The sequence below is a fragment of the Eleutherodactylus coqui genome, chromosome 5 (assembly GCF_035609145.1).
Source record: "Eleutherodactylus coqui strain aEleCoq1 chromosome 5, aEleCoq1.hap1, whole genome shotgun sequence".
NCBI lineage: Eukaryota > Metazoa > Chordata > Amphibia > Anura > Eleutherodactylidae > Eleutherodactylus > Eleutherodactylus coqui.
In genome coordinates this window covers 20,494,072-20,521,881 of record NC_089841.1, presented here as the reverse complement: position 1 = coordinate 20,521,881, position 27,810 = coordinate 20,494,072, and the positions used below count along the sequence as shown (strand labels likewise).

The following is a 27,810-nucleotide window of genomic DNA, read 5'->3' as shown; positions in this document are numbered from 1 at the left end:
TCTGTTATTACCATAGATAAGAATGACATATGACATCATCAGAATCTCTCCCCCCTCCAGTGACATCATCTGTTATTACAATAGATGAGAATGATGTAATGTGACATCATCAGAATCTCTCCCCTCTCCAGTGACATCATCTGTTATAACCATAGATAAGAATGATGTAATGTGACATCATCAGAATCTCTCCCCTCTCCAGTGACATCATCTGCTATTACCATAGATAAGAATGATGTAATGTGACATCATCAGAGTCTCTCACCTCCCCAGTCAGCTGGACGAGTATCTCTAGGGTGAGGTTGAATACACTCTCCGCCATCTTGTTTCTGTCCTTCTCCATCTTTGATGAATCAGTCCTGTAGGGACCTGAATGGAAACAATATGAACCGATGTAAAAACCACAAAAACCAACATCTCCAAGTTCAGCTGCTTTTTACGGGGTTTTCTCTGAAGCGCTGCAGTGTTTTAGCGCACAATATAGATGTCTGCAATGTACATGCGTGTTGGGATGTATGTGTGACATCGGGCAGCAGAATCCTCCGGACAGCCTCCCTTTAACCCCTTCCTGCAGCCATTTCTCATCCCCACCGCCCAACGACAATTGCTATTATATCTGCTAATAAAGCTGGATGAGCGCCGGTATTGTGAGGGACAAGTAGGATTTTTAATAGCAGCATTTAATGTGGGAGAACCTTAGAAATACTTTATTAGGAATTCATTTAATAGGACATTTTATAAAAACATTTGCTGGAATCCTTTAACCCCTTAGTGCTATAGGTAGTACATGTACGTCCTGCAGCGTCGGGGTGTGTATGAACGCGCGGCGATCTCCCTCCATACAGCGCGAGCGCCGGCTGTTTACTGCGGCTAATACCAACTCCGATAAGCTGTCAATTCTGATAGCGCCATTTAACCCCTTGAGTGGCACGCCCGGAAAATTTCCGGGGACGAGCTCCACTCCTCATGGTGACACATAGCCCGGAAGATTTCCGGGCTATGTATCACTATGGGAGCTGCAGAGCACAATGCCACAAGCTGTGACAGTGTGCTCTGCCTGCACAGACCCACACAGAGCAGTGCAAGGGCTTTGAAAAACCAGCAGAAGATATTGCCGACATGTCGGCAATGTCCTGCTTTGTTTACAGGTTGCCATAGAGACCATCGGCTTGTCAGAAGCAAGCAGATGGTCTCTGTGGCAGGGAGAGCTGGTTGTTAGCTGTCAGAGGACAGCTAGGTACTAGCTCTTACAGCAGAGATCAGAGAAAACCTCCGATCTCTGCTGTGTTAACCCTTTACATGCTGCAGTCTATGTGACTGCAGCATGTAAAGGGTTGTCACTGCAGCATGTAAAGGGCTGTCACCATCGGACCCCCGGAATGTGATCAGGGGTTCTGATGGGTCCCTGTGGAAGTCCCCTAAAGGGACAAAAAAAAAAAAAAATTAAAAAAAATTAAAAAAAAAAAAGTAAAAAAATTAAAAAAAACACTTGTCTCCCTTTACTTTGTAAAAAATCAAAAATACAATCACACATGTGGTATCCATGTGCGCCGTAATGACCCAGAGAAGGAAGTTAATACATTATTTAACCCCTTAATGACATGGCCCCTTTTTTTTCTTTTTTCCCCCATTTCTTTTTTTCCTCCCCCCTGTTTAAAAAATCACAACTTGTCCCACAAAAAGCAAGCCCTTATATGGCCATGTCAATGGAAAAATGAAAAAGTTATGGCTCTTGAGACGCAACTGCAAAACTAGTTGAAATTCAATGATTAGACCATTTTAAAAAACCTGCCCTGGTGGGCACGACAGGGTGGTAGGAAACCTGCCACTCAAGGGGTTAAATGGGATGAGATCGCAGGGAGCCGTGCAGGTGTCATGGCAGCCGGGGGCCCTCTGTAACGCCCCGGGGCTGTCCTGGCAGAATGCCTATCTAGCCATGCCCGTGGCTCCTCCAGAAAAGGAGTGAGAAGATGAGCCCATTCCCATCTAATTACTTCTCTGTACTAATTACTTACTGACTCCACGACCTAAACGTTTACCAGCGTCCGGATCGCGGCATCCAATAAGCCGCACAAACCTCAGTAAAGTTTACACCGCCCTATCCCGTCTGGGCCCAATCTGTAGCAGAAAGTAGGCCGACCGCTTCTATAGCGAAACCCGTTACACGCTGCCGTCACGGAGATAATAAATATCACTAGTTAGGAACGGCTAATACATTCCTGATGACAGATGGAAAACATCCTGAAGGTCATACTAATGGCCACCAAAATAAACCTGCAGGGGGCGCCCTCCAGCCTCACCCTGCCCTGCAAAGGATTGCATCTTCTACACCCTGGTGGTCAGAGGGATCTGGTCCTTCAGCCGCTAGGACTTACTATTCTTATACAAAGGAGTCTACATCCTGGTGGTCAGAGGGATCTGGTCCTGCAGCCACTAGGACTTACTATTCTTATACAAAGGAGTCTACATCCTGGTGGTCAGAGGGATCTGCTGCTTCAGCCGCTAGGACTTACTATTCTTATACAAAGGAGTCTATATTCTGGTGGTCAGAGGGATCGGGTCGTTCAGTCGCTAGGACTTACTATTCTTATACACAGGATAAGGTACTGGACAGACCCCGTTGACCATAATGAGTTCTGGATGGCAGTTTCCTGGATAAGTAGCACAGTGTGGTGTAGAGACTTCAGGCTGTCAGGCATTGTGTGTGTCAGGCCTTGGGCCTATCTCAGCTTCCATGTTATGGTTGTCATTTGTCAGGCCCTGGGAAAGCTGGATGAATTCAGTGTTCTAATCTCTTATTCCTCTCCTTTGTATCTGGCAAGCCTTCGATCTACAGGAGGACAGGAAGCCCTTTGTCCCACCGGCTACTGACAAGGAGATGCTAAATAGGCCCCTGCTGGCATGGATTGGCACCTTGGATGGTTCATGCAGACATCCTGGTGCCCAATTTTACATCAGAAGGAAATCATTTAATAAAGGATATTTGGGCGAATGAAGGTCTTAGCCAGATATGAATTAGATTTTCAGAATCGGTCTGACCAGCAGAACAAAACTCATCTACAGGCATTGAGGTCCAAGGCTCAGAGCACCCAGAACTGCATATCTGGGAAAATATGGCTGTCAACCCATCCGTGCGTGGGCTCAAACCATATGTAAAAACAGGACTAAGAATGTGCCACGCCCAAATTCACGTTTGGGGGGCTTTCCCACTGAGATATGACTGAAAACGGGGAGTTATGATTTTCCACCAGGAATACAGGACTCCACCCCAACTCTCCAGTGACATCAGAGGGGGCGGGGTAAGGAGTGTTCTGAGGGTCCTTTTATAATGTGGGACCCTACAGACCCCAAATTGTCAGATCCTACCGATACGCCTTAGCATAAGGCTGTCCCATTCACTTCAGTGACTGTGCATGTATTGGAACATTGGACCAATATCCAAATCCGATATCTTTCTTTTATTTTCCCCAGTTTAAAAAAAAAAAAATCTGTCTTTTATGTATTCTACTGTATTTCCTTCTGTCCCGTGAACAACCTTTTTATATTTTTGTACAAATCAGATATATTGCACTGCGAGGCCTTTTCTAGATTAAATCTGCAATTTAAAAGTCAGCCTTGTCCGTTTTACAACAAACCATAACGGTGAAGATTGTGTTCATAATGCGGCTTCCAGTTTACCGATGCCAAAGCTGGTGGTGGCAGCGTTATTTGTAGGAGTATTGTAGAGCTCTGGAGTGCGATAGAACGGATCAGGTGGATGATTTGAGCTTTTGCTTCACTTGCGTGCAGAAGCCCGGGAAAGCTGTGTATAAATCAGCCTGTATTCTAACGACTTTAAACTTGCAATACTGCAGAGTGATCGAGGACAGAGGCGGGATCGATAGGTATTGTCCCTTCTCCTCTCTCCTCCTGTCCACTACATGACACACAGCATTGTGTGAAAAACATGAACCGCTAAGAAGCTTGTAAAATAAATAAAAAACACATGAAGTTTTTTGTGGCCTGTAAACTTTAAGAGATTCTGTCATTATAAAAAAAATAATAAAAAAGATTCTTTACTCACCTATTCCTCCCCAGTCAGTCTTCTTACCAGATCCTCACCTCAATGATCTTCTCCTGGCTCCTCCAGCCGGCCGGATCCTCTTCTTCCTGTGACGTAGCACACATTGCCAGCATTCTGCTTCCTGCAGCTCAGTGTACCCAGTCACTAGTGACATAGAGTTCACTGCCTAGCAGGGAATGCTGAATCCTTGGCAGCCTGCTTTAGCACGACTGCGGATGTGTAACGTCTCGCCGCTAGTGTATCATATACTATACTGTATGAAACACTAGTGACGAGATATCGTGAATGTACACTAAAGCAGGCTGCAGAGGATTCAGCATTCCCTGCTAGGCAGTGAAACCTACGTCACTCATAGCATTCACTGCAGCTAATGGACGCTCCAAAACAGGAAGTAGAGGATTCAGCGGGTGGAGATGATGTGAATGGGGGGACTAAAGGAGCCAGGAGAAGATCGGTGAGGAGAGGATGAGGTAAAGAGACTGAATGGGGAGGAATAGGTAAGTACTGATTTTTTTCCTAATGAGAAAACCCCTTTAAATGGAGCAACCAGCGACAAAAGAGGTCTAGGGGCGCATGAAGAGAACATTGTTCTTCCTCTTTACAAGTCACTGGTCAGACCACACATGGGATATTGTGGACAGTTTTGAGCTTAGTCCTGTCCTTGGTGGGAGGGGCCGGAAGTGATGTCACACACCCTGGAAGTGAGCACATAGGAGGAAGTGACTTCAGGATGAGGGCGGGGCTCCCCACATTTGCTGCAAAGTCATACCATGTGGGATTTTCAACATTGCAGGGGGGAGCGCTGACAGCAGGAAGCCTGCACAGGAGGTGAGGGGGGGAGTACTGACAGCAGGAAGCCTGCACAGGAGGTGAGGGGGGAGCGCTGACAGCAGGAAGCCTGCACAGGAGGTGATGGGGGAGCACTGACAGCAGGAAGCCTGCACAGGAGGTGAGGGGGGAGTACTGACAGCAGCAAGCCCGCAGAGGGGGTGAGGGGGAGCGCCGAGAGCAGCAAGCCCGCAGAGGGGGTGAGGGGGAGCGCCGAGAGCAGCAAGCCCGCAGAGGGGGTGAGGGGGAGCGCCGAGAGCAGCAAGCCCGCAGAGGGGGTGAGGGGGAGCGCCGAGAGCAGCAAGCCCGCAGAGGGGGTGAGGGGGAGCGCCGAGAGCAGCAAGCCCGCAGAGGGGGTGAGGGGGAGCGCCGACAGCAGGAAGCCCGCAGAGGGGGTGAGGGGGGAGCGCCGACAGCAGGAAGCCCGCAGAGGGGGTGAGGGGGGAGCGCCGACAGCAGGAAGCCCGCAGAGGGGGTGAGGGGGGAGCGCCGACAGCAGGAAGCCCGCAGAGGGGGTGAGGGGGGAGCGCCGACAGCAGGAAGCCCGCAGAGGGGGTGAGGGGGGAGCGCCGACAGCAGGAAGCCCGCAGAGGGGGTGAGGGGGGAGCGCCGACAGCAGGAAGCCCGCAGAGGGGGTGAGGGGGGAGCGCCGACAGCAGGAAGCCCGCAGAGGGGGTGAGGGGGGAGCGCCGACAGCAGGAAGCCCGCAGAGGGGGTGAGGGGGGAGCGCCGACAGCAGGAAGCCCGCAGAGGGGGTGAGGGGGGAGCGCCGACAGCAGGAAGCCCGCAGAGGGGGTGAGGGGGGAGCGCCGACAGCAGGAAGCCCGCAGAGGGGGTGAGGGGGGAGCGCCGACAGCAGGAAGCCCGCAGAGGGGGTGAGGGGGGAGCGCCGACAGCAGGAAGCCCGCAGACGGGGTGAGGGGGGAGCGCCGACAGCAGGAAGCCCGCAGAGGGGGTGAGGGGGGAGCGCCGACAGCAGGAAGCCCGCAGAGGGGGTGAGGGGGGAGCGCCGACAGCAGGAAGCCCGCAGAGGGGGTGAGCGCCGACAGCAGGAAGCCCGCAGAGGGGGTGAGCGCCGACAGCAGGAAGCCCGCAGAGGGGGTGAGCGCCGACAGCAGGAAGCCCGCAGAGAGGGTGAGCGCCGACAGCAGGAAGCCCGCAGAGAGGGTGAGCGCCGACAGCAGGAAGCCCGCAGAGTGGGTGAGGGGGAGCGCCGACAGCAGGAAGCCCGCAGAGGGGGTGAGGGGGAGTGCCGACAGCAGGAAGCCCGCAGAGCGGGTGAGGGGGAGCGCCGCATAGTATGAAATTAGCTGCACATACATGGCCAATTTTCAGTCAAACTCTGCACTGTCTCATATATCATCCCCAGAAGTAACAGGGACCCCAACATCATCATAACCCACATAGTGGCCCGAGAGGTGATCGGGACCCCCCTGAAAAAATTATACTTACTACTTGCAGGTCTAATAAACTCCACCGCTCGACTCACTCAGGACTGCAGAGCCACGAGCTTCCGGGATTGTCATAATGTCACTGTTATGTGATCACAGATGTGGGAGGAATCATTGGTCACATGACCAGATGGGATCAGTGTCTGCAAGAGTCTGCCGCTGGATGTAGCAGAGCTGTATGTGTAATGTACACGCTCCTGTACTGTATGTGTACTATGGATGTAGCAGAGCTGTATGTGTGTAATGTACACGCTCCTGTACTGTATGTGTATTGTGGATGTAGCAGAGCTGTATGTGTGTAATGTACACGCTCCTGTACTGTATGTGTATTGTGGATGTAGCAGAGCTGTATGTGTGTAATGTACAGGCTCCTGTACTGTATGTGTATTGTGGATGTAGCAGAGCTGTATGTGTGTAATGTACAGGCTCCTGTACTGTATGTGTATTGTGGATGTAGCAGAGCTGTATGTGTGTAATGTACACGCTCCTGTACTGTATGTGTATTGTGGATGTAGCAGAGCTGTATGTGTGTAATGTACACGCTCCTGTACTGTATGTGTATTGTGGATGTAGCAGCGCTGTATGTGTGTAATGTACACGCTCCTGTACTGTATGTGTATTGTGGATGTAGCAGAGCTGTATGTGTGTAATGTACACGCTCCTGTACTGTATGTGTATTGTGGATGTAGCAGAGCTGTATGTGTGTAATGTACACGCTCCTGTACTGTATGTGTATTGTGGATGTAGCAGAGCTGTATGTGTGTAATGTACACGCTCCTGTACTGTATGTGTATTGTGGATGTAGCAGAGCTGTATGTGTGTAATGTACACGCTCCTGTACTGTATGTGTATTGTGGATGTAGCAGAGCTGTATGTGTGTAATGTACACGCTCCTGTACTGTATGTGTATTGTGGATGTAGCAGAGCTGTATGTGTGTAATGTACACACTCCTGTACTGTATGTGTACTGTGGATGTAGCAGAGCTGTATGTGTGTAATGTACACGCTCCTGTACTGTATGTGTATGGTGGATGTAGCAGAGCTGTATGTGTGTAATGTACACACTCCTGTACTGTATGTGTATTGTAGATGTAGCAGAGCTGTATGTGTGTAATGTACACGCTCCTGTACTGTATGTGTACTGTGGATGTAGCAGAGCTGTATGTGTAATGTACACACTCCTGTACTATATGTGTATTGTAGATGTAGCAGAGCTGTATGTGTGTAATGTACACGCTCCTGTACTGTGTGTGCATTGTGGATGTAGCAGAGCTGTATGTGTGTAATGTACACGCTCCTGTACTGTATGTGTATGGTGGATGTAGCAGAGCTGTAAGTGTGTAATGTACACGCTCCTGTACTGTATGTGTATTGTAGATGTAGCAGAGCTGTATGTGTAATGTACACGCTCCTGTACCGTATGTGTACTGTGGATGTAGCAGAGCTGTATGTGTGTAATGTACACGCTCCTGTACTGTATATGTATTGTGGATGTAGCAGAGCTGTATGTGTGTAATGTACACGCTCCTGTACTGTATATGTATTGTGGATGTAGCAGAGCTGTATGTGTGTAATGTACACGCTCCTGTACTGTATGTGTATTGTGGATGTAGCAGAGCTGTATGTGTGTAATGTACACGCTCCTGTACTGTATGTGTATTGTGGATGTAGCAGAGCTGTATGTGTGTAATGTACACGCTCCTGTACTGTATGTGTATTGTGGATGTAGCAGAGCTGTATGTGTATAATGTACACGCTCCTGTACTGTATGTGTATTGTGGATGTAGCAGAGCTGTATGGGTGTAATGTACACGCTCCTGTACTGTATGTGTACTGTGGATGTAGCAGAGGTGTATGTGTGTAATGTACACGCTCCTGTACTGTATGTGCATTGTGGATGTAGCAGAGCTGTATGTGTGTAATGTACACGCTCCTGTACTGTATGTGCATTGTGGATGTAGCAGAACTGTATGTGTGTAATGTACACGCTCCTGTACTGTATGTGCATTGTGGATGTAGCAGAGCTGTATGTGTGTAATGTACACGCTCCTGTACTGTATGTGTATTGTGGATGTAGCAGAGCTGTATGTGTGTAATGTACACGCTCCTGTACTGTATGTGTATTGTGGATGTAGCAGAGCTGTATGTGTGTAATGTACACGCTCCTGTACTGTATGTGTATTGTGGATGTAGCAGAGCTGTGTGTGTAATGTACACGCTCCTGTACTGTATGTGTATTGTGGATGTACTAGAGCTGTATGTGTGTAATGTACACGCTCCTGTACTGTATGTGTACTGTGGATGTAGCAGAGCTGTATGTGTGTAATGTACACGCTCCTGTACTGCATGTCTATTGTGGATGTAGCAGAGCTGTATGTGTGTAATGTACATGCTCCTGTACTGTATGTGCATTGTGGATGTAGCAGAGCTGTATGTGTGTAATGTACACGCTCCTGTACTGTATGTGTATTGTGGATGTAGCAGAGCTGTATGTGTGTAATGTACACACTCCTGTACTGTATGTGTACTGTGGATGTAGCAGAGCTGTATGTGTGTAATGTACACGCTCCTGTACTGTATGTGTATGGTGGATGTAGCAGAGCTGTATGTGTGTAATGTACACGCTCCTGTACTGTATGTGTATTGTAGATGTAGCAGAGCTGTATGTGTGTAATGTACACGCTCCTGTACTGTATGTGTACTGTGGATGTAGCAGAGCTGTATGTGTAATGTACACACTCCTGTACTATATGTGTATTGTAGATGTAGCAGAGCTGTATGTGTGTAATGTACACGCTCCTGTACTGTGTGTGCATTGTGGATGTAGCAGAGCTGTATGTGTGTAATGTACACGCTCCTGTACTGTATGTGTATGGTGGATGTAGCAGAGCTGTAAGTGTGTAATGTACACGCTCCTGTACTGTATGTGTATTGTAGATGTAGCAGAGCTGTATGTGTAATGTACACGCTCCTGTACCGTATGTGTACTGTGGATGTAGCAGAGCTGTATGTGTGTAATGTACACGCTCCTGTACTGTATGTGTATTGTGGATGTAGCAGAGCTGTATGTGTGTAATGTACACGCTCCTGTACTGTATATGTATTGTGGATGTAGCAGAGCTGTATGTGTGTAATGTACACGCTCCTGTACTGTGTGTGCATTGTGGATGTAGCAGAGCTGTATGTGTGTAATGTACACGCTCCTGTACTGTACGTGTACTGTGGATGTAGCAGAGCTGTATGTGTGTAATGTACACGCTCCTGTACTGTGTGTGCATTGTGGATGTAGCAGAGCTGTATGTGTGTAATGTACACGCTCCTGTACTGTATGTGTATTGTGGATGTAGCAGAGCTGTATGTGTGTAATGTACACGCTCCTGTACTGCATGTGTATTGTGGATGTAGCAGAGCTGTATGTGTGTAATGTACACGCTCCTGTACTGTATGTGTATTGTGGATGTAGCAGAGCTGTATGTGTGTAATGTACACGCTCCTGTACTGTATGTGTATTGTGGATGTAGCAGAGCTGTATGTGTATAATGTACACGCTCCTGTACTGTATGTGTATTGTGGATGTAGCAGAGCTGTATGGGTGTAATGTACACGCTCCTGTACTGTATGTGTACTGTGGATGTAGCAGAGCTGTATGTGTGTAATGTACACGCTCCTGTACTGTATGTGCATTGTGGATGTAGCAGAGCTGTATGTGTGTAATGTACACGCTCCTGTACTGTATGTGCATTGTGGATGTAGCAGAGCTGTATGTGTGTAATGTACACGCTCCTGTACTGTATGTGTATTGTGGATGTAGCAGAGCTGTATGTGTGTAATGTACACGCTCCTGTACTGTACGTGTATTGTGGATTTAGCAGAGCTGTATGTGTGTAATGTACACGCTCCTGTACTGTGTGTGCATTGTGGATGTAGCAGAGCTGTATGTGTGTAATGTACACGCTCCTGTACTGTACGTGTACTGTGGATGTAGCAGAGCTGTATGTGTGTAATGTACACGCTCCTGTACTGTGTGTGCATTGTGGATGTAGCAGAGCTGTATGTGTGTAATGTACACGCTCCTGTACTGTATGTGTATTGTGGATGTAGCAGAGCTGTATGTGTGTAATGTACACGCTCCTGTACTGTATGTGTATTGTGGATGTAGCAGAGCTGTATGTGTGTAATGTACACGCTCCTGTACTGTACGTGTACTGTGGATGTAGCAGAGCTGTATGTGTGTAATGTACACGCTCCTGTACTGTGTGTGCATTGTGGATGTAGCAGAGCTGTATGTGTGTAATGTACACGCTCCTGTACTGTATGTGTATTGTGGATGTAGCAGAGCTGTATGTGTGTAATGTACACGCTCCTGTACTGTACGTGTATTGTGGATGTAGCAGAGCTGTATGTGTGTAATGTACACGCTCCTGTACTGTACGTGTACTGTGGATGTAGCAGAGCTGTATGTGTGTAATGTACACGCTCCTGTACTGTATGTGCATTGTGGATGTAGCAGAGCTGTATGTGTGTAATGTACACGCTCCTGTACTGTGTGTGCATTGTGGATGTAGCAGAGCTGTATGTGTGTAATGTACATGCTGTATGCTCTACCATACATAATGCGTTGGGTAAAGGACCTCGGCGAAACTCTCTCTGAGGAAGATTGGATTCAGATATGGGAGTCTACTAACAGTAGCACCAGAAATATATTAATGCTAGAAACTTCATGTAAAGTATTGCTTAAAGTATAACCCCAGATCGAGTAGCCCATGCAATACCCGGACGCTCTCCCCACTGTTTCCGTGGATCTTTAGTTTCGGGAGATATGCTCCACATCTGGTGGTCCTGTCCTCGGGCTAGGAGGCTACGGATTTGAGTTTACTCCTTAATATACTCAGGCCACAAGATATGCAAAAGCCCTTGGGAGGCGCTGTTAAGTAAACATATAAGTAAGTAAAAAGGAAGGGGAGAGGAAAGGGAGGATTATGGTTAGTCGGGGGATGGGAGGGGGGGGGGGAGAGATATGCAAAATGGGCCTCGAGGCTCACTCCATTGAGAAAGCAGAGTGGGCGTCCAACCAAATCCCCCCTATTTTGCGAAACTTGGCTGGGCAGCCTCGGTGCTGGTAAATAATTTTCTCATAGGAGGTTACGGTATTTACCAGTTGGATCCAGTGTGGGATTGAGGGGGCTTCTGTAGCCATCCATTTCGTGGCTATCACCTTACGGGCTAGGAATAATACTTTCTCAAGAAAGGCACGGGTGTGGTGTGGCCACACCTCCTCCTCCAGCAGGCCAAACAGCACCATCTTAGGGTCTAAGTCGATAGATAATGGGGACGGTAGTAATGAGTTTATGAGATCAGTAATATTTGACCAGTACTCGTTAACTGGGGGGCATTCCCATATTAGGTGCCAAAAATTTGCCTCTGGTTGGCGACATCTATGACAGGAATTTGAGGATGTGCTGCCCATTTTGTGTAAACGGCTGGGGGTAAGGTAGGCTTGGTGAGTTATGTATAACTGGATTTGTATGTTGTTGACGGCCGGGGAGACTGACAAGTGGGATTCAGAGATGTCTTGCCACTCTTCGGGTGTGAGAGATGGAATGGCTTGCTTCCATTTGTCATATGCTGGAGGTGGGTTAGGGTCTATTTTAGCCGAGAGAAGGTGCGTGTATAGGGCAGAGATTAGCCCTTTAGGTCCTTGAGACTTGAGGATGCCAATTGTGGGGAACTTGGATATGCGGGTTGAGGTGGGTGGGAATTGGGAGTTCAGTGCGTGTCTTAACTGGAAAAACCTAAATAGCTGGAGATGCGGGGGCTGCAACCTGTCGCGTAGTTGTGTGAATGTGGGAAGTGTTTCATCTATGTATATGTCACTCAGTGTGTGTACTCCCTGAGCCATCCAGTATTGTGGGTCTGGGATTGAGTGTAGGGCGGTGAGACCAGGATTGTCCCAAAGAGGGAGCTCGGGTATCGTGTTTTGGTATTGCTGCAGTGTCTTCACCTCCCTCCACACGCCAAGAGCTAATTTATGAAGTGGGATTGTATCGGTGAGGTTAGTGCACTCTGGAAATTCTAGGAAATTTAGAAGATTGTTACCTTTTACTTGTTTTGCAAGCTGTTTATCTGCTATGGGCATTTCTCTGTCCAAGACACATGTTCGTATATTTCTCAACTGTCCTGCCAAGTAGTAGAGTCGAAGGTCCGGGAGGGCCATTCCCGCTTGTTCTTTGGGCCTTTGTAGTGTAGCCAGGCTTAGCTTGGAGCGGGAGGAGCTCCACATAAATGTGATGATAAGGGAATTTAAGGATTGGAAGAAGCGCTTGGGGACGCGTACTGGCATAGGTTGCAGTATGTATAGACATTTGGGTTGAATAGCCATTTTGATGAGATTTATGCGTCCAGCCACGGAGAGCGGTAACTTAGCCCATCTCTTCAATTTATGTTTGATGTTCTCCAACAGTGGGATTATGTTTTCTGCTATGGCGTTGCTGTGATCGTATGACATAAACACCCCCAAGTATTTAAATGTTGAGACCGGTTTTAGTCCGTACCTAGTGACACAGGGGTCGTTTTTTGGATTAAGGTCGGTATAGAGGATTGTTGATTTGGACCAATTAACATAGATTCTCCTACTTCTCGGGATTATATCTATCTATGTGAACCATAGCTTGGGAGAAGGAGTGTATTGGGTCTGATAGAAAGAGTATTGTATCGTCCGCATACAATCCTACTTTACTTTCAAGGTCTGCCCATTTAATACCGTTCACGTCGGGGGTATTTCTCAAACGGATCGCTAAAGCCTCGATGGCTATGGCAAATAGGGCCGGGGATAGAGGACATCCCTGTCGGGTGCCTCTTGCCAGTTGATGGCAATGCCATTTACAATTACATTTGTGCTCGGGGATTTATAAATGGTATTAACCCATTGTTGGAATTTAGGTCCAAATCCAAACCGAACCAGACAGGCCTCCAGAAAGACCCACTCTAGCGAGTCAAAAGCTTTTGCCATGTCAAGCGAGACCAAAGCCCAGGGCATGTTGTATTGCTTGCCTAGTTGGATGGCTGTTTGGACTCTGCGGAGGTTTATTGTCGTGGATTTCCCGGGCATGAAACCCGTCTGGTCCGGATGAACAATGGACAGAATTACCTGATTTAGGCCGCCTGCAGACGAGCGGAAATCCCGCCGCGGGATTTCCCGCGGGATTTCCGCCGCTGAAAGTCTGCATAGGAGTGCATTACAATACGCACTCCTATGCAGACGGCCACGGTTTGGCCGCGCGAAATCTCGCGCGGCAAACAAACCGCGGCATGTTCTAATTTTGTGCGGAGCACGCACTCACCTGGCCGCCGGCTCCGGTCTGCGCATGCGCCGGCTGCGCGGCAGCCGGCACATCAAAGAGCCGGGGCCGCCAGGCGCGGGTGAGTACGCGCTCGCCCCTGCAGGCTCTGGGGTCGGATCGCGCGGCGAGATTTCTCGCTGCCGGATCCGACCCGCTCGTCTGCAGGCGGCCTTAACCTGGTAGCCAGGATTTTAGTTAAGATCTTGTAGTCTGCGTTTACCAGTGAAATTGGACGATAGGAGCGGCAGTCTATAGGGTCCTTCCCGGGTTTCAGTATCCCCACTATAGAGGCTTTGTATGGTTCAAAAGTTTTTTATTTTGTCTGTTATGCAGATATGAAAATTACAAAATTGTGGTGTCATTTTCATCAAACATTCTTACATTTTAACCTCAATTGTCTTCCTTTGTCTAGTTTTCTGTCTTATTCTTTGAAACAGACTCCTTTTTTTTTTTTTTTAAATACAAGTATGAACTCTGCTATCAACATTCATAGCTTATAACCTCTCAGATTAATTTCTGGTAACTCTAGCTTCAGTTACTGATTGGTTAAACTGAGAAAAAGAAAACTTAAACATATCTAATATAACAGCTTCTTATGAAGAAAGATTGAGGAAAGAAGGGGGGGAAGTAAAGAGGACTATAGAGGCTTTGTAGAATGAAGGCGGGAGTGTTTTGTCTATTTGGGCCTGGTTTAGTGTTTCAGGTAGTAATGGGGTTAGTTGTTCACTGTATTTGCGGTACGTCTTTATCGGGAGGCCATCAGGGTCGGGTGACTTGTTAAGGGCCATGTCCTGAATTGTCTGTTTGATCTCTTCCAGTTTTATTGGAGCTTCCAGGACTTCAACCTGTTCTGCGGAGAGGGTTGGAAAATTTAGGTCCTCTAAGTAGCTTAGGATGTCTGTCACAGTGTTCTGGGAGAAAGAGCTATATAAGTTGGTGTAGAATTCTTTAACCCCTTAACGACGGCCCCATCGGGAAACTACGTCCTGGCCGGCTGGGCTTTATTCCTAGAGGACGTAGTTTTATGCATCCTCTAGGAATGACAGCCCTGCAGGCTCAGGACGTGATAGCTCCATGCTGCCGGTTACCGGAGGTAGCCGACAGCATGGAGCTGTCATCCCGGGCCGCGGGACCCCACCCCCGGTAATGCGATCGTCGGTATCGACCGGATACCGGCGATCGCGTTAAAGTCTATGAAAAGTTCAAAACAATTAAAGTTTCAGCTCCCCTTACAGATCGGTTCTGTAAGGGTAGCTGAGAGTACTCACCCCCGATCCTCCGCAGCGTCCGGATCCTTCTGTCTTCTCCCCGGCACTGTCGCCGGCGTCTGCGCATGCACGCCAGACGAATTACGTCACGCGCACGCGCAGAGAGCCGGGAGGCCCGGGAAATTTAAAAACTCCCTGCTCCCGGCTAGAATGAGTAGCCGAGAGCAGGGAGCTGTCACCAGGAACCGCTGTATGCGGCTCCCGGTCACATGATCGCTGCTATCCAATGGATAGCAGCGATCATGTAAAAGTTAAAAAAAAGTTTAAAAAGTGCAAAAAAAGATGATGAAAAGTTTGTTTCATCTCCCCTCATGGATCATATCCATGAGGCAAGATGAAATTAGGTACCTTAAGCCACCAGATTTATCCGCGGACCTTGCCCGGCTTTTGCGCACGCGTCCGTCGCCAAAATGGCGGACGCAGGCGCAAAAGCCGCAGATTAGCGCGATAATTTAAAATCTCCCCGCACCTGGCTACTAAATGTAGCCAAGAGCCTGGAGATTTCATGGGGTGCCATGGTACGCGTTTCCCAATCACGTGATCACCGTTAACCAATGGATAACGGCGATCACGTAAAAGTTAAAAAAAGCTCAATTTTCACCTCCCATCACGGATTGGATCCGTGAGGGGAGGTGAAATTACTTAAATAAGGCCACCGGCGAGGTCCCCTGATGGGATCCTTATCCGCGGACCTTCCCCCAGTTTTGGCGCATGCGCCCGTCGCCAAAATGGTGCACGCCAGCGCAGAAGCTGGGGAGGGCAAGAGAAAATTTAAAATCTCCTTGCTCCTGGCTACTAAAAGTAGCCAAGAGCTTAGAGATGTCACGGGGGGCCGCGGTGAGCGGTCTTCGGTCACGTGATCGCCATTATCCAATGGATAATGGCGGTCATGTAAAAGTCAAAAGACAGTTAAAGTTTGACGCTCCGTTCAGTTTGGGCCCCGTTGTGCATCCAGACAGAAGATTAGGGCCACAATGCATATGTTTCTGAACACGGGACAAATTGGGGTATACATTTTGGGCTGAACGTCTTCATTCCTATGTATGCTGTACAAAAAAAAACTATTTTTAAAATTACATAATTGCCAAAAAAACAAAAATCCTTATTTTTTCCTTCTGCTTTGCTTCAATTCATTTAAAACCGGTGGGGTCAAAATACGCAGTACACCGCTAGCTGAATGCGTTAAGGGGTCTAGTTTTTAAAATGGGGTCATTTGTGGGGGTCCTCTGTCGTTTTGGTCGCTCACGGGTTCTATAAGTGGGCAATGGGGCCTGAAACACCTTCAACCAAAATGTCTGTTCAGAAAACCACCCGCTGCTCTTTCCAGTTTGTGCATACGGACAGAAGATTAGGCCCACAATGGGTATGTTTCTGAACACGGGACAAACGGGGGTATCCATTTTTGGGTGAAAGCCTCCATTTATATGTCTGCTATCCAAAAAAAATGTTTTTAAAATCACATAATTGATAAAAAAAAAAACAAAAATCGTAATTTTTTCTCTCTGCTTTGCTTCAGTCAAAAACTATTGGGTAAAAATTTGCAGTACACCCCTAGATTAATGCGCTAAGAGGTCTAGTTTCCAAAATGAGGTCATTTGTGGGGGTTCTCTATCGTTTTGGCCGCTCGAGGGGTCTACAAGTGACCAATGGGGCCTAAAACGCCTTCAAGCAAAATGTCTGATCTGAAAGCCACCGGCTGCTCCTTTCGGTTTTGGCCCCGTTGTACATACGGACAGAAGATTAGGGCCACAATGGGTATGTTTCTGAACACGGGACAAACGGGGGTATGCATTTTGAGGTGTAAATCCTCGTTTTCATGTGCACTATAGAAAAAAATTCTGTGTTAAAAATTACATATTTGCAAAAATATGAAATTTTATTTTTTTTACTCTAAATTGCATTAATTCCTGAAAAGAAACTGTGGGGTCAAAATACTCCTGACTCCCCTCAGTGAATACACTAAGGGGTGTAGTTTTTAAAATGGGGTCATTTGTGGGGTTATCTATATTTCTGACACCTATGAGAATTTACAATCTTGGCTTGGTGCCGGAAAATAAAGTGTTCCTCAAAATGTTGATAAGTAATGTTAAATTTGTACGTCTCCTAAGTGGTTAAAAAAAAACGAAAGTTTTTCAAACGTGCGTCCAGAATAAAGTGAACAGATGGAAATATATATCTGAGCAAAAATTTGTACAGTATGTTTGCACATATTTGAGATATTACAGTTGAAAACGTGAAAAAATTGAAATTTTTTCAAAATTTTCCCATTTTTTGGGTTTTTAATAAATATACACAAATTCTATGGGTCTATTTTTACCACCTAACTGAAGTATAACGTGGCGAAAAAACAATGTCAGAATCACTTGGATATGTAAAGCTTTCACGGAGTTATGATATGTTAAGTGACACATGTCAGATTTCCAAAATTTGGCTCCGTCACTAAGGCGCAAACAGGCTTCGTCACTAAGGGGTTAAAGCAGTTTGTGATAAATGGGGCATCAGTCAGCTCCACCCCACGCTGATTCTTGATCTTAAGGACCGTGTTAGTGTTGTTTTCGCGTCTAATGAGGTTAGCAAGTAGGTGACTGGACTGGTTTCCCACTTCAAAATAATGTTGCTTAGTAAAGAATAATTTACGCTTGGTTTTAGCGTGTATTTGGTGTTTATGGAGGCGAAATAGGCTGAGCCAGGCTATTTTATTGGCGTCTGTGGGGTTAGTTATGTATGTTTTTTCGGCTTCCATTGTCTGGTTTTCTAATTCTTTGTCGGTCTGGGATGTTGACTTTTTAATGTACGAAATGGCTGACCTGAGGCACCCCCTAACGTAAGCTTTGAGAGTGTCCCATTTCAGGGCGGGATGGGTATTATCATTGTGGGCATCTAAGAATAGGGATATATGAAAAGGTGTTTGATTATCAGCTTCAGCCAGAATGGGTGAAGTTTCCAGGTAGGCACTATGTTTTGTTGGGGGAATTTCAAGGTTAATAGTATAGGGCTGTAATCAGATATGCCTCGCGGACAGTGCGTAATATTAGAAAGGAATAATGCTAGTTCTGCGGAGCTAAATATGTAGTTGATCCTCGCCAGCGCATTATATCCCGGGAAGTGGCAAGTAAATTCCCGCGTAATGGGGTGTCGGAACCGCCAGAGGTCGATCCAGCTGACACTTTCAATTAACTGTCTTAGGGAGGAGCTTGGGGTGGAGGCCATACTAGGGTGTGTGTGAAATCTGTCTACATTAGGATCCATTACCTTATTGAAATCGCCTAAGCAGATCACCCCTGCCGAGGGGTATTGGTGTGCATATGTTATAGCGGTTTGTAAAAGATGGAGGTTGCTATGGGGCGGATTATAGATAGATAGGATGACATAGGGTTTGGAGTCTATTTCGCCATATATAAATATGAACCTTCCTTCGGGGTCCCTACGGACGTTAATGGGGTTCCAATGCAGCGAACTGTGGATGAGAACAGAGACGCCTCTGGAGGAGGAGGTGTGGAAAGAGTGAGCTATCCATTGCACCCATGGCTTTGCTAGGGTATCGGCCTTTTCTTTAGTGAGGTGGGTCTCTTGCAAACTTATAATATGTGGGTTGATTTGCCTGATGTATGAAAAAACTGCCCTCCGTTTGAGTGCAGTACCGAAACCCCGGACGTTCCAACTAAGACATTTTAGAGACATAACTGACTATGTGGACAGGTAATTTAAATATTGCGTCTATACCCATGGGGTGGGGAAGAGGGGAGAGTGTTGGTGGGTGTGGGGAAAGGGGTTGTGTCAGCGCAGACTTGCTAGAAATGTTGATATAGAACAGATTACAACAACTTAAACTTTTAACCTTTGACATCTTGCTTAAATTTCAGCGTAAATGTCAAAAACTAACAGATAGAAAAGTAAAAAACAATTTAGCTACAATCTATCTAGAAGTAGCAGATGTTATACTATTTGGGGGGGGGGGGGAGTATCCCGGTGGCCTATAGAGGGTTATATATGTCCGCCAGGTCCCAAAGGCGATTTAAAGGTGCCGTGGCCTTGCGTTTCACCGTCTATAAGTCAGAGGGGTATCAGTCGCATGAGTTATGACTGGGTTCAAAGTCCTGCCGTAAATGTGGTAAAGTCAATCGTCCTTCGGTGGCTCCGGGTGCATGTCCAGCCACTCCAGGGCCTCGGTGGGGGATTGAAGGAAGATCACTTTTCCTTGGGTTACAATGCGCAGGCGGGCTGGATATGCCATTGAGTATGGGATATTTCTTTCCTTAAATTTCCTCTTTGCTTCTATGAAGGTGGCTCTTTGTTTTTGTAGTTCAGCGGAGAAGTCCGGGAATATGGAAATTGTTGCATTATTGTATTTTAGTGGGCCCTTTAGCCTAGCCTGACGTAATGCGGCATCTCTGTCTCTACAATTCAAGATCCTTGCTAGGAATGGACGTGGGGGGGGGGGGGGGGGTGGGGGTGGGGGGGGGCTCCCGGGGGGGGGGGGCTCCCGGCTGTGGCGGTTTTGCTGGGACCCGGTGGGCTCTTTCCACTGTAAAGTGAGTGGAAAAGGCGTCGTCGCCCAATAGAGATTTCAGCCAGTTTTCGGTAAATGTTTCTGGGTGGGAGCCTTCCGATTTTTCGGGTAGGCCTATTGTGCGCAGATTATTGCGGCGCGACCGGTTTTCCAAGTCGTCCATTTTGGACTGGCAAAATTCTGTTACTCGTATGGCTTTTTTGACCGCCACGGAAAGCAGGCGTAGGGAGTCTTCTGCATTGGATATGCGGTCTTCCATCTCCTGCATTCTACCTCGCATGTTCAGTAGGTCTTGCCTTAGCAAGGAGACATCAGACTTTATCTCTTCTATTTTGTTTGTAAGAGAGGATTTGCAGGTGTTAATTGCATCCAAGAGTTGTCGCATGGTCGGTTCTGGGGGGTGTCCCGTTTCGTCTTCGGGTTCTCTCATCTGGGCGGGTCGCGTCGCTCAGGGGGTGTGATCAGGGGTTTCGGTGCGGGCGAACTCTTTTAACTTTTCCGCTGCCGATCCACTTTTAGCACGTGTGCTCATAATGAAGGGTGCTAGGTTAGTATAGCAGTTTATAGAGATAGATGGTTTCCCCTTTCGTCTTTTCACCCCCCCCCCCCCACTTGAGAGTTTAGATGTTGTTGACTATAAAGTCCTTGTAGTTATGCGGTTACCGTAACTGTTAGAGGGTAAAGGTCTTTGTCTTTTTTCCGGCCTACTACAGTATGATACAAACGGTATTGAGAACTATTACTTGTGAGGTAAGCCGGACATCCTGCGGTCAGTGCTCCGCAGGATGTTCAGCGCCGCTGGCAGGCGGTGGCAGGGTGTTGCAGAGTGGCAGGACTACCGGGTGTGCTGCAGCGCCCGCGTAGTTATTGCGATGGAGGATGAGGTCCGGAGGCTGGGAGGCCGGCTGCACCCCCCGTCCGGGAAGAAGTTGATTGCCTGTCAGTTGCAGAGGGCCTCCAGACGAGCAGGAGACGGGCGGCCGAACAGACCGCGGCTCCGGTCAGGATCCAGAGGCATGTGCTCCTGGTTGAAGGTAGGAGGGCGAGCTTCTCGGCTGGGGGGGGGGGGGAGTCGGGTCCGATTCGGCTTGTCGCTAGGTGTGGGTCGCCGCAGGCAAGCGGTGGTAGAGGGTCTGGAGCGGTGGAACAGCCGGCTAGTCGCGACCCCCGCTTGGATTATATTGTGGCGGTTCAGCTCCTGATGTAAGGAGGCGGGTTGTTCTGTCCCGCAAGTTGAGGTCCGGCTCGGGGGTTCTCTCCCTGTTCGGGTCGCAATCGGCCGGCGGTAGCGGGGGCGGGGGGGAAAGGTCCTGCTCAGGTGAAGTACTTGAGCAGGTCACGGGTTCCGGAGAGATTCTGTCGGGTTGGCTGCTTCTGGGTGAGAGAGGACGGAGTGTACAAGCCCCGATCCAGCTTGCAGGCAGAGGATTAGTGAGGCCGGCGCCAGGTGGAGAGCGGGAAAGGCAGCAGGGCGTTGGCGCGGCTCCTCTTCCGTCTCGGCCCGCTGTCTTGTTATAGATGTCAGGAGGCTATAATTGCTTCCAGCTGCGGTCCAGTGCTTCTCGCAAGGTCTATGGGTCCATAGGTGGTGTTCTGGACATCAGAGGTCCATTATGGCCAGGATTTTGTTCGGATTTTGGCTGTTCCCCTGGGGAGCTCTCCTCACTTGTTGGTCGCTAGCACTGCAATGTTTTTGTTACATATTAATGAGACTGGGATGCATTTCAGGTAAATTTTATTACATTATTGTAAAATATGAAAATCTCAAATAAAAATTACAGTAATAAAAAAACAAAAAAACAAACAGTTTGTAACCGACAGCGTTCATTTATACTGAAGATAAGAATTTGAACAATTGTCAATCGAGTGAGAAACAGACAAAAGGCACTGCAACAGGTACTGCAATGGGCGCCGCAATGGGCACTGCAATGGGCGCTGCAAGGGTACGTGTTTCTTGCCCAGTTCCACAAACCCCTATGTGTGAGAGTTTGTAAGGAAACACATATGATCCCAACACCATTGGTCACATAGGAATTTATATAGACGCTACATTCACAGGTCTTTTTAAATTTTACTCTGTACCTTAACCCTTTGCAATCCAATTTTGGATTCAGGGTTTCCTAGGGGGCTTTCTCTTTCTGCCATTATACAATGGCGCCATCTGCTAGCTAGAGCCAGTATTGCGGTATGTGACATGCGTGAGAGGCCCCCGGCAACAGAGCGGCCAGTAACCTACAGTAAGAATACCCTGCTGGACATCTTCCGGCATCGGAGCTGTACAGTCTTCAATCAGAATGTCTTTAGACGTCAGACAGTGGATTGGAAAGGGTTAATACTAATGACTGGAATCCTACATTTACCGGCCAAGACTCTGATCTATTGACTATTTAGTGTGAGTCACGAAGAAGGGAGAATTATTACCAAAACATTTTTTAAGCGGACAGTAACCGCCTGTTAGACTACAAAAGGGTCCATATCCAAAAATGAAAAATTCCCATCCCCTCTGTGCAATCCTATCGCTTAAGATGCAATTGTACAAAAGACGAGGATTTCCACAATCAAATTCCCATCATCCTAGGAATAAATGGAGCTGATGAAGTTTCCTGACAGCGGAACAAGTGAGGCCGGGTGAGCCGTCATTCTTTATGCTTGTGGGGAATACAATTAATTTTGATTTCTCACTTTCTTCCTAAGCTTTAGGGCTTTTACCCACTAGGGTTTTTAATGCTGCGATATCGCTGCGTTTATTTTGCTGCAAACATCAATGGGAATTTCCAATTTTAAAATTGCAGAGCACAAAAATCGCAAGTTTGTTCTTCTGCAATTTTAACATTAGAAAGTCCCATTGACATCTGTAGTAAAAAAAATTTTTTTAAATCACAGCATTAAAAAAACTCTAGTGGGTAAAAGCCCCTACAGAGAGGTTTTGTGAATAAAAACAGCATTTCCACACTTGGTGCATTATTACTTTGTCATGCTGGTGTAATTTATATAGAATGTTATCCTTTACCGCAGATTCCGATTGCAGCGATACAATAAATAGTAACAAAACATAGAAACATAGTAAATCCACGGAGTTCAGCCTATTACCCCAATATTGATCTACAGGAAGGCAAATATACCCAATGAAGTCTGTTAGCCAGATCAGCGATCCCAGGATCACGACCCCTCTGAAGCAAACTAGTGACTATAACTGGGAATCTTGTTGTACTCTAGACAGGTATCCAGGCCCCTCTTGTACTCTTCTAGTGAGCATCATCACATCATCAGGCAGAGAATTCCACAGTCTCACTGCTCTTACAGTAAAGAACACTTTCTATGTTGTGTAGAAACCTTCTTTCCTCTAGCTGTAGACCTGGTAAAAGTCCAAAACACTATTGCCTGTCCGGGTATAACTGATATGCAATATATTACGCCATGCTTCTAGCTGACTTGGAGGGCTTTGCCAGGTCTGCGGCTGCCACTGGTGCTCATCAGCTCCTTATAATCACCCAACGGAATCCTGATGGGCTGCTAGCAGCGCCCCTCACTGTCTGACTATTGCCTCAGCATCTAGAGGAGCGTGTGGCAAAGACTGAGCTTAGTGAATAAGGGAAAGACCTTTGTGGAGATCCCATTAAGACCAACTGCCTCCCCCTTTCCGACTCAGCTGAGCTCTTAGTCATGGCTTGTCAGATGTCAGGTGAGCCAAGAGGTTTATACATAAGTGGTAACTTGGAAGAACCTGTCCGGCACAATAGTTCATATCAGGGAGCGAACATTTACATTCACTCACCACAGAAAGTGAAAATATAAATCTGAGATCCGGCAGATATTGTCAGTACAAATACATAAGATCAGACTTAGAATTCACGGCTAACGGAACCCGGGCACACAACTCCATAATCCAGGAAACTCATGTACCAATAGTTTCCTGTGCCAATCCCCTCCCCGGGAAGGAAATGGCTATAATGTACAAAGAACCCATATTGCCTGAATGACATCACAACATTTCATCCGAAACCATTTAATATGTCTTCTAAGGGTTAATCCTCCCTCTAAGGGAGGTGATTGGCACAGAAAACCTTTCCTACGTGAGTCTTACTGGATTACGGAGATGTGTGCCCGGGTTCTGTTATGCCTGAAGTCTAAGTAAGATCTTATGTATTCCTGTTGGCAGTATCTACCTGATCTGTAAATGTTTGCACCCTGATATGGACTATTATGTCGCAGCAGATTTCCCAAGTTGTCACTTATGTATAAAACTCTTGGCTCTCCTGAAATCTGGTGTGTTCAGAGCTCATCTGAGTGTGAAACATGTAGGGGGTTGTTTTATCGGGCTGTGCGCCCCAAGTTGTATAGTCCTGTATAAGTAAAGTCTGATATGTTACACTGAAGTTGTAGAACCTTTCCCATGTGATCACAGCTGTATATTACTGTGTGCGACTCTTCCTAGTATATGACCCTATAGTGATGAGATGGAGGGGAGACGCCCTTGCTGGGCTCAGTAGTGGAATACGGTTCTTAGAATTATCATCTATGAAAGGATCATTCTCAAAACACTCAAATTCCACCAAGCCGGGCTCCGCAGTGATTCTCCCCTCACTACTTATACACATAATGGGTACCAGCTCTCCCTCATCTCCATCAGTTCTGAGGAAACATCATCTAAAGCAAGAAGAAAGATCGGCCCAAATACAAACATGTAAGTTATACAAGTAAACTTTTATCAACAGTCAGAAACAAGTTTAGAGACGCAGTTATATGTATCAGTGTGAAATATTCTATGTACAGGGCTGATATAAAGGTGCGATATCTGGATTATATTTGTTTCCGGATAACGGATGTTTACTGGTAATTACATACATTTCTTATTCATCACTTACTGCTCTGAATTGCTTCTCTTTTCTTGTGTATGACATGTCACTTTACTTTTTATACCTTTTTTGTAGTTTGACAAGACAGGTTTAAAAAAATAGCTTCTCTCTGGTGTGAACTTTTTGATGTCGCAGTAAATGTGATTTGCGAGTAAAACATTTCCCACATTCTGAACATACAAACGGTTTCTCTCCTGTGTGAATCCTCTTATGTGTAACAAGGTATGATTTCCCTGCAAAACATTTCCCACAATCTGAACAAGTAAATGGCTTCGCTCCTGTGTGATTTCTCTGATGTTTAACAAGGGCTGATTTCTGTGTAAAACATTTCCCACATTCTGAACAGGGAAACGGCTTCGATCCTGTGTGAATTCTCTGATGTGTAACAAGGAGTGATTTCTGTGTAAACCATTTCCCACATTCTGAACAGGAAAACGGCTTCTCTCCTGTGTGAGTTCTCTGATGTGTAACAAGGTGTGATTTCACTGCAAAACATTTCCCACAATCTGAACAAGTAAATGGCTTCTCTCCTGTGTGAATTCTCTGATGTCTAACAAGGGCTGATTTCCATGTAAAACATTTCCCACATTCTGAACATACAAATGGCTTCTCTCCTGTGTGAATTCTCTGATGTGTAACAAGGAAGGTTTTCACTGTAAAACATTTCCCACATTCTGAACAAGAAAATGGCTTCTCTCCTCTGTGAATTCTCTGATGTATAACTAAATGTGAATTCCAGGTAAAACATTTCCCACATTCTGAACAAGAAAATGGCTTCTCTCCTCTGTGAATTCTCTGATGTGTAACAAGGGCTGATTTATGTGTAAAATATTTCCCACAATCTGAACAAGAAAATGGTTTCTCTTCTGTGTGAATTCTCTGATGATCAACAAGGAGTGCTTTCACTGCAAAACATTTCCCACAATCTGAACAAGAAAGCGGCTTCACCGCTGTGTGACTATTTTGATGTCTAATAAGACGTGATTTCACTGCAAAACATTTCCCACATTCTGAACATACAAACGGCTTCTCTCCTGTATGAATTCTCTGATGTATAACTAGGAGTGATTTTACTGCAAAACATTTCCCACACTCTGAACATGAATATGGCTTCTCCTTTCTGTCAGCTCTTTGATGTTTTCTCCTTCTGTGACATTTATCAGTCTGTGATGAATCAGAAGATGGGACCTGTATAAGAGGATCAGATGATGGATCTTTGCTGTGAAGGACTGATGAGATATCTGGGATAATGGCAGGTTCTTCATATGTATCTTGCGTGATACCACAATCCTCTGCTTTACAATCTGCAGCTATCAGACGTCCCTCTGAGCTCCCGGTACCGTCAGCTGCCAAGAATAAAGTTGATTTTTTTCATATTATAGATCTTAAAATGATCCTGATATTTTATAACATTTCTGTGCAAATAACAAGTCATGTAGAAAAAGGTAATCATCATCTAAGGGTGCTTTTACACAGTGGCTAGAATAATCACTGAAAAGAGCCATTACAAACAACTGTCTGTCCATGTAAACACGAGTCCTGACAGAGCAAGTGAGTGAGGATCATTCACTCATAGAAGTCACTTGGTTTGCAGCTCACTTAAAGACCAAGTAGATTGTAAGTGCAGAAAACATCACCAAAAACTACAGCTGTGAATCGGGACTTACAAGTAACTAATTCTGGTTTTCATCAATAACATGGGGGTCCTGGGGGGTCTGAAAAAGGGTCATGAAGAGTAACTTGCAGCAGAGTCCTGCACAAGCCCCGGGCTCCTGTCCCCGGTAGATCTGCGAGCCCAAGCTACAGGAATACTACATTCCATACAGATGGAGTTCGGCCATTTCTGCACCAACATTAGTTTCTGGTTTTCCATAAAGAACTCATATAAAATCTCCCATGAAGCCGGATGTCAGTAACACACGGTGTGCAGCAAATACAGAACTGCTCATCTATAAGACAGCTTGATACATACAGTAATTCTATATTCTGTCACCTCAGACCAGGACTAGGCCGGGGCAGGGAGGCATTCTGAGTATTGCTCTGGGGCCCCATGGCTTCTTTGTATGACTCTGGAGCCTATACACTTCATAGTTCCCGGTCATGCTGCAAAATAAATTCTCTGGGGCAGAAAAAGTTTATTGTAACCAAAAGGAAAAGGCCCTTCACAGAATAGACATATACCTAAAATGTATCCTTTATTAGTATACATTAAAATGTTATTGGCTACAAACACAGACTGCAGGTTCTTACAACAACCAGAACCGCAGTCAGAACAATTAACGGGATTAGATGACAGACCGATCAGAAATCCGCTACTGTCACTAAATCACTTATCTGTGAGCATAAACCGCTACCATCTAGACCTCACATATACAAGTCATAGATGTACAGATGGTTTACATAAATGCACTACCATCAAGACTTCCCATGTAAGGGTCGCGGGTGCGGCAGAAATCTCTATAGAGTTTGATTTTGAGATGGAATGTCAATTGTAACCAGGAAATTATTCCTATTGGGTCGGCTCGGTTCGACACGTTTCTCTACCGATAGGGTAGTTCCTCGGGAACCGCTATCCCTCTGCACTAGTATCACAGTGCCTTTCTTTCCAGTGCTATAAATAATAGATGATTACACAATTTTCCTGAGATCTCAGATATTTCCCGTATACCAAATACAGGCAGCTGGGGGGATACAGAAAAATTAGTATCAATGTCCTCTACTCCGGGTATTAATGTGGAGCAAACCTTGGAGATAATGGTCTGTCAGACTTATAATAAAGCCAGGTACACAAGAGGCTGGTGATCTTGCCAGCTCACACTCCTCAGTGCTGATTACACCCACTGGGGGATGAAAGACTAGACTCTCACTGAGCAATTGATAATGCTCAATTAGATATGCGATAAATAACTTCATCGCCCATCAGTACAGCCTCTAAGACTCTTTGTGCTCCATAGAATCCTTACAATAAATACATTCCCCTGCCTGCCTAATAGCTGCTAGGAGAAATAAAAGATAAATAGCGAATCAAAGATGAATAAAATGGCCCCTAACCCAGATGGTAGGTTGGAGGCATCAATGACTGACAATTTACAGCTGCAGTCCTGCCCGGTTTATGGGACATCACAGGGACTGCAGCCAATAAGAGCTCAGAGATTCATCTTTATGTGAAACTGTACAAAGGCTTTCCTGACACCCAGATAGGTGATATCCACGACACCACTCTCATCCACCACTTCTGTGAAGGGGAATGCATTGTGGCTTGTAGTTTGCCCCCCGCTCTGACAATCACAAGAGGTCCAAACTAGCTGGACTTCATGTAATTGTAGGGTCACAGCAAACTGCAACACAACCGTACTGACCGCCATTACATCCCAATGAGAAGAGTATTGTGACCAGAGTCACCATGTAGCCATAGCCGTACTGGTGACCCCTTCACCAATTTAGAGGGGTTCTACGAATAACCAATATGAAACTAAGAGAACAATAAAAGCGGA

General features: G+C 46.5%; 1 protein-coding gene across 1 annotated transcript in view; it reads right to left on the bottom strand.

Annotated features, from left to right (window-relative positions):
• The window catches only part of LOC136629071 (zinc finger protein 665-like), a 47,751-nt gene that overhangs the window by 18,329 nt on the left and 1,612 nt on the right, over nt 1-27,810 (bottom strand). Inside the window, exon 4 of the mRNA XM_066605194.1 lies at nt 24,466-25,662. Within this exon, the coding sequence (XP_066461291.1) occupies nt 24,466-25,662 (1,197 nt within the window). The remainder of the gene's footprint in view (nt 1-24,465; nt 25,663-27,810) is intronic.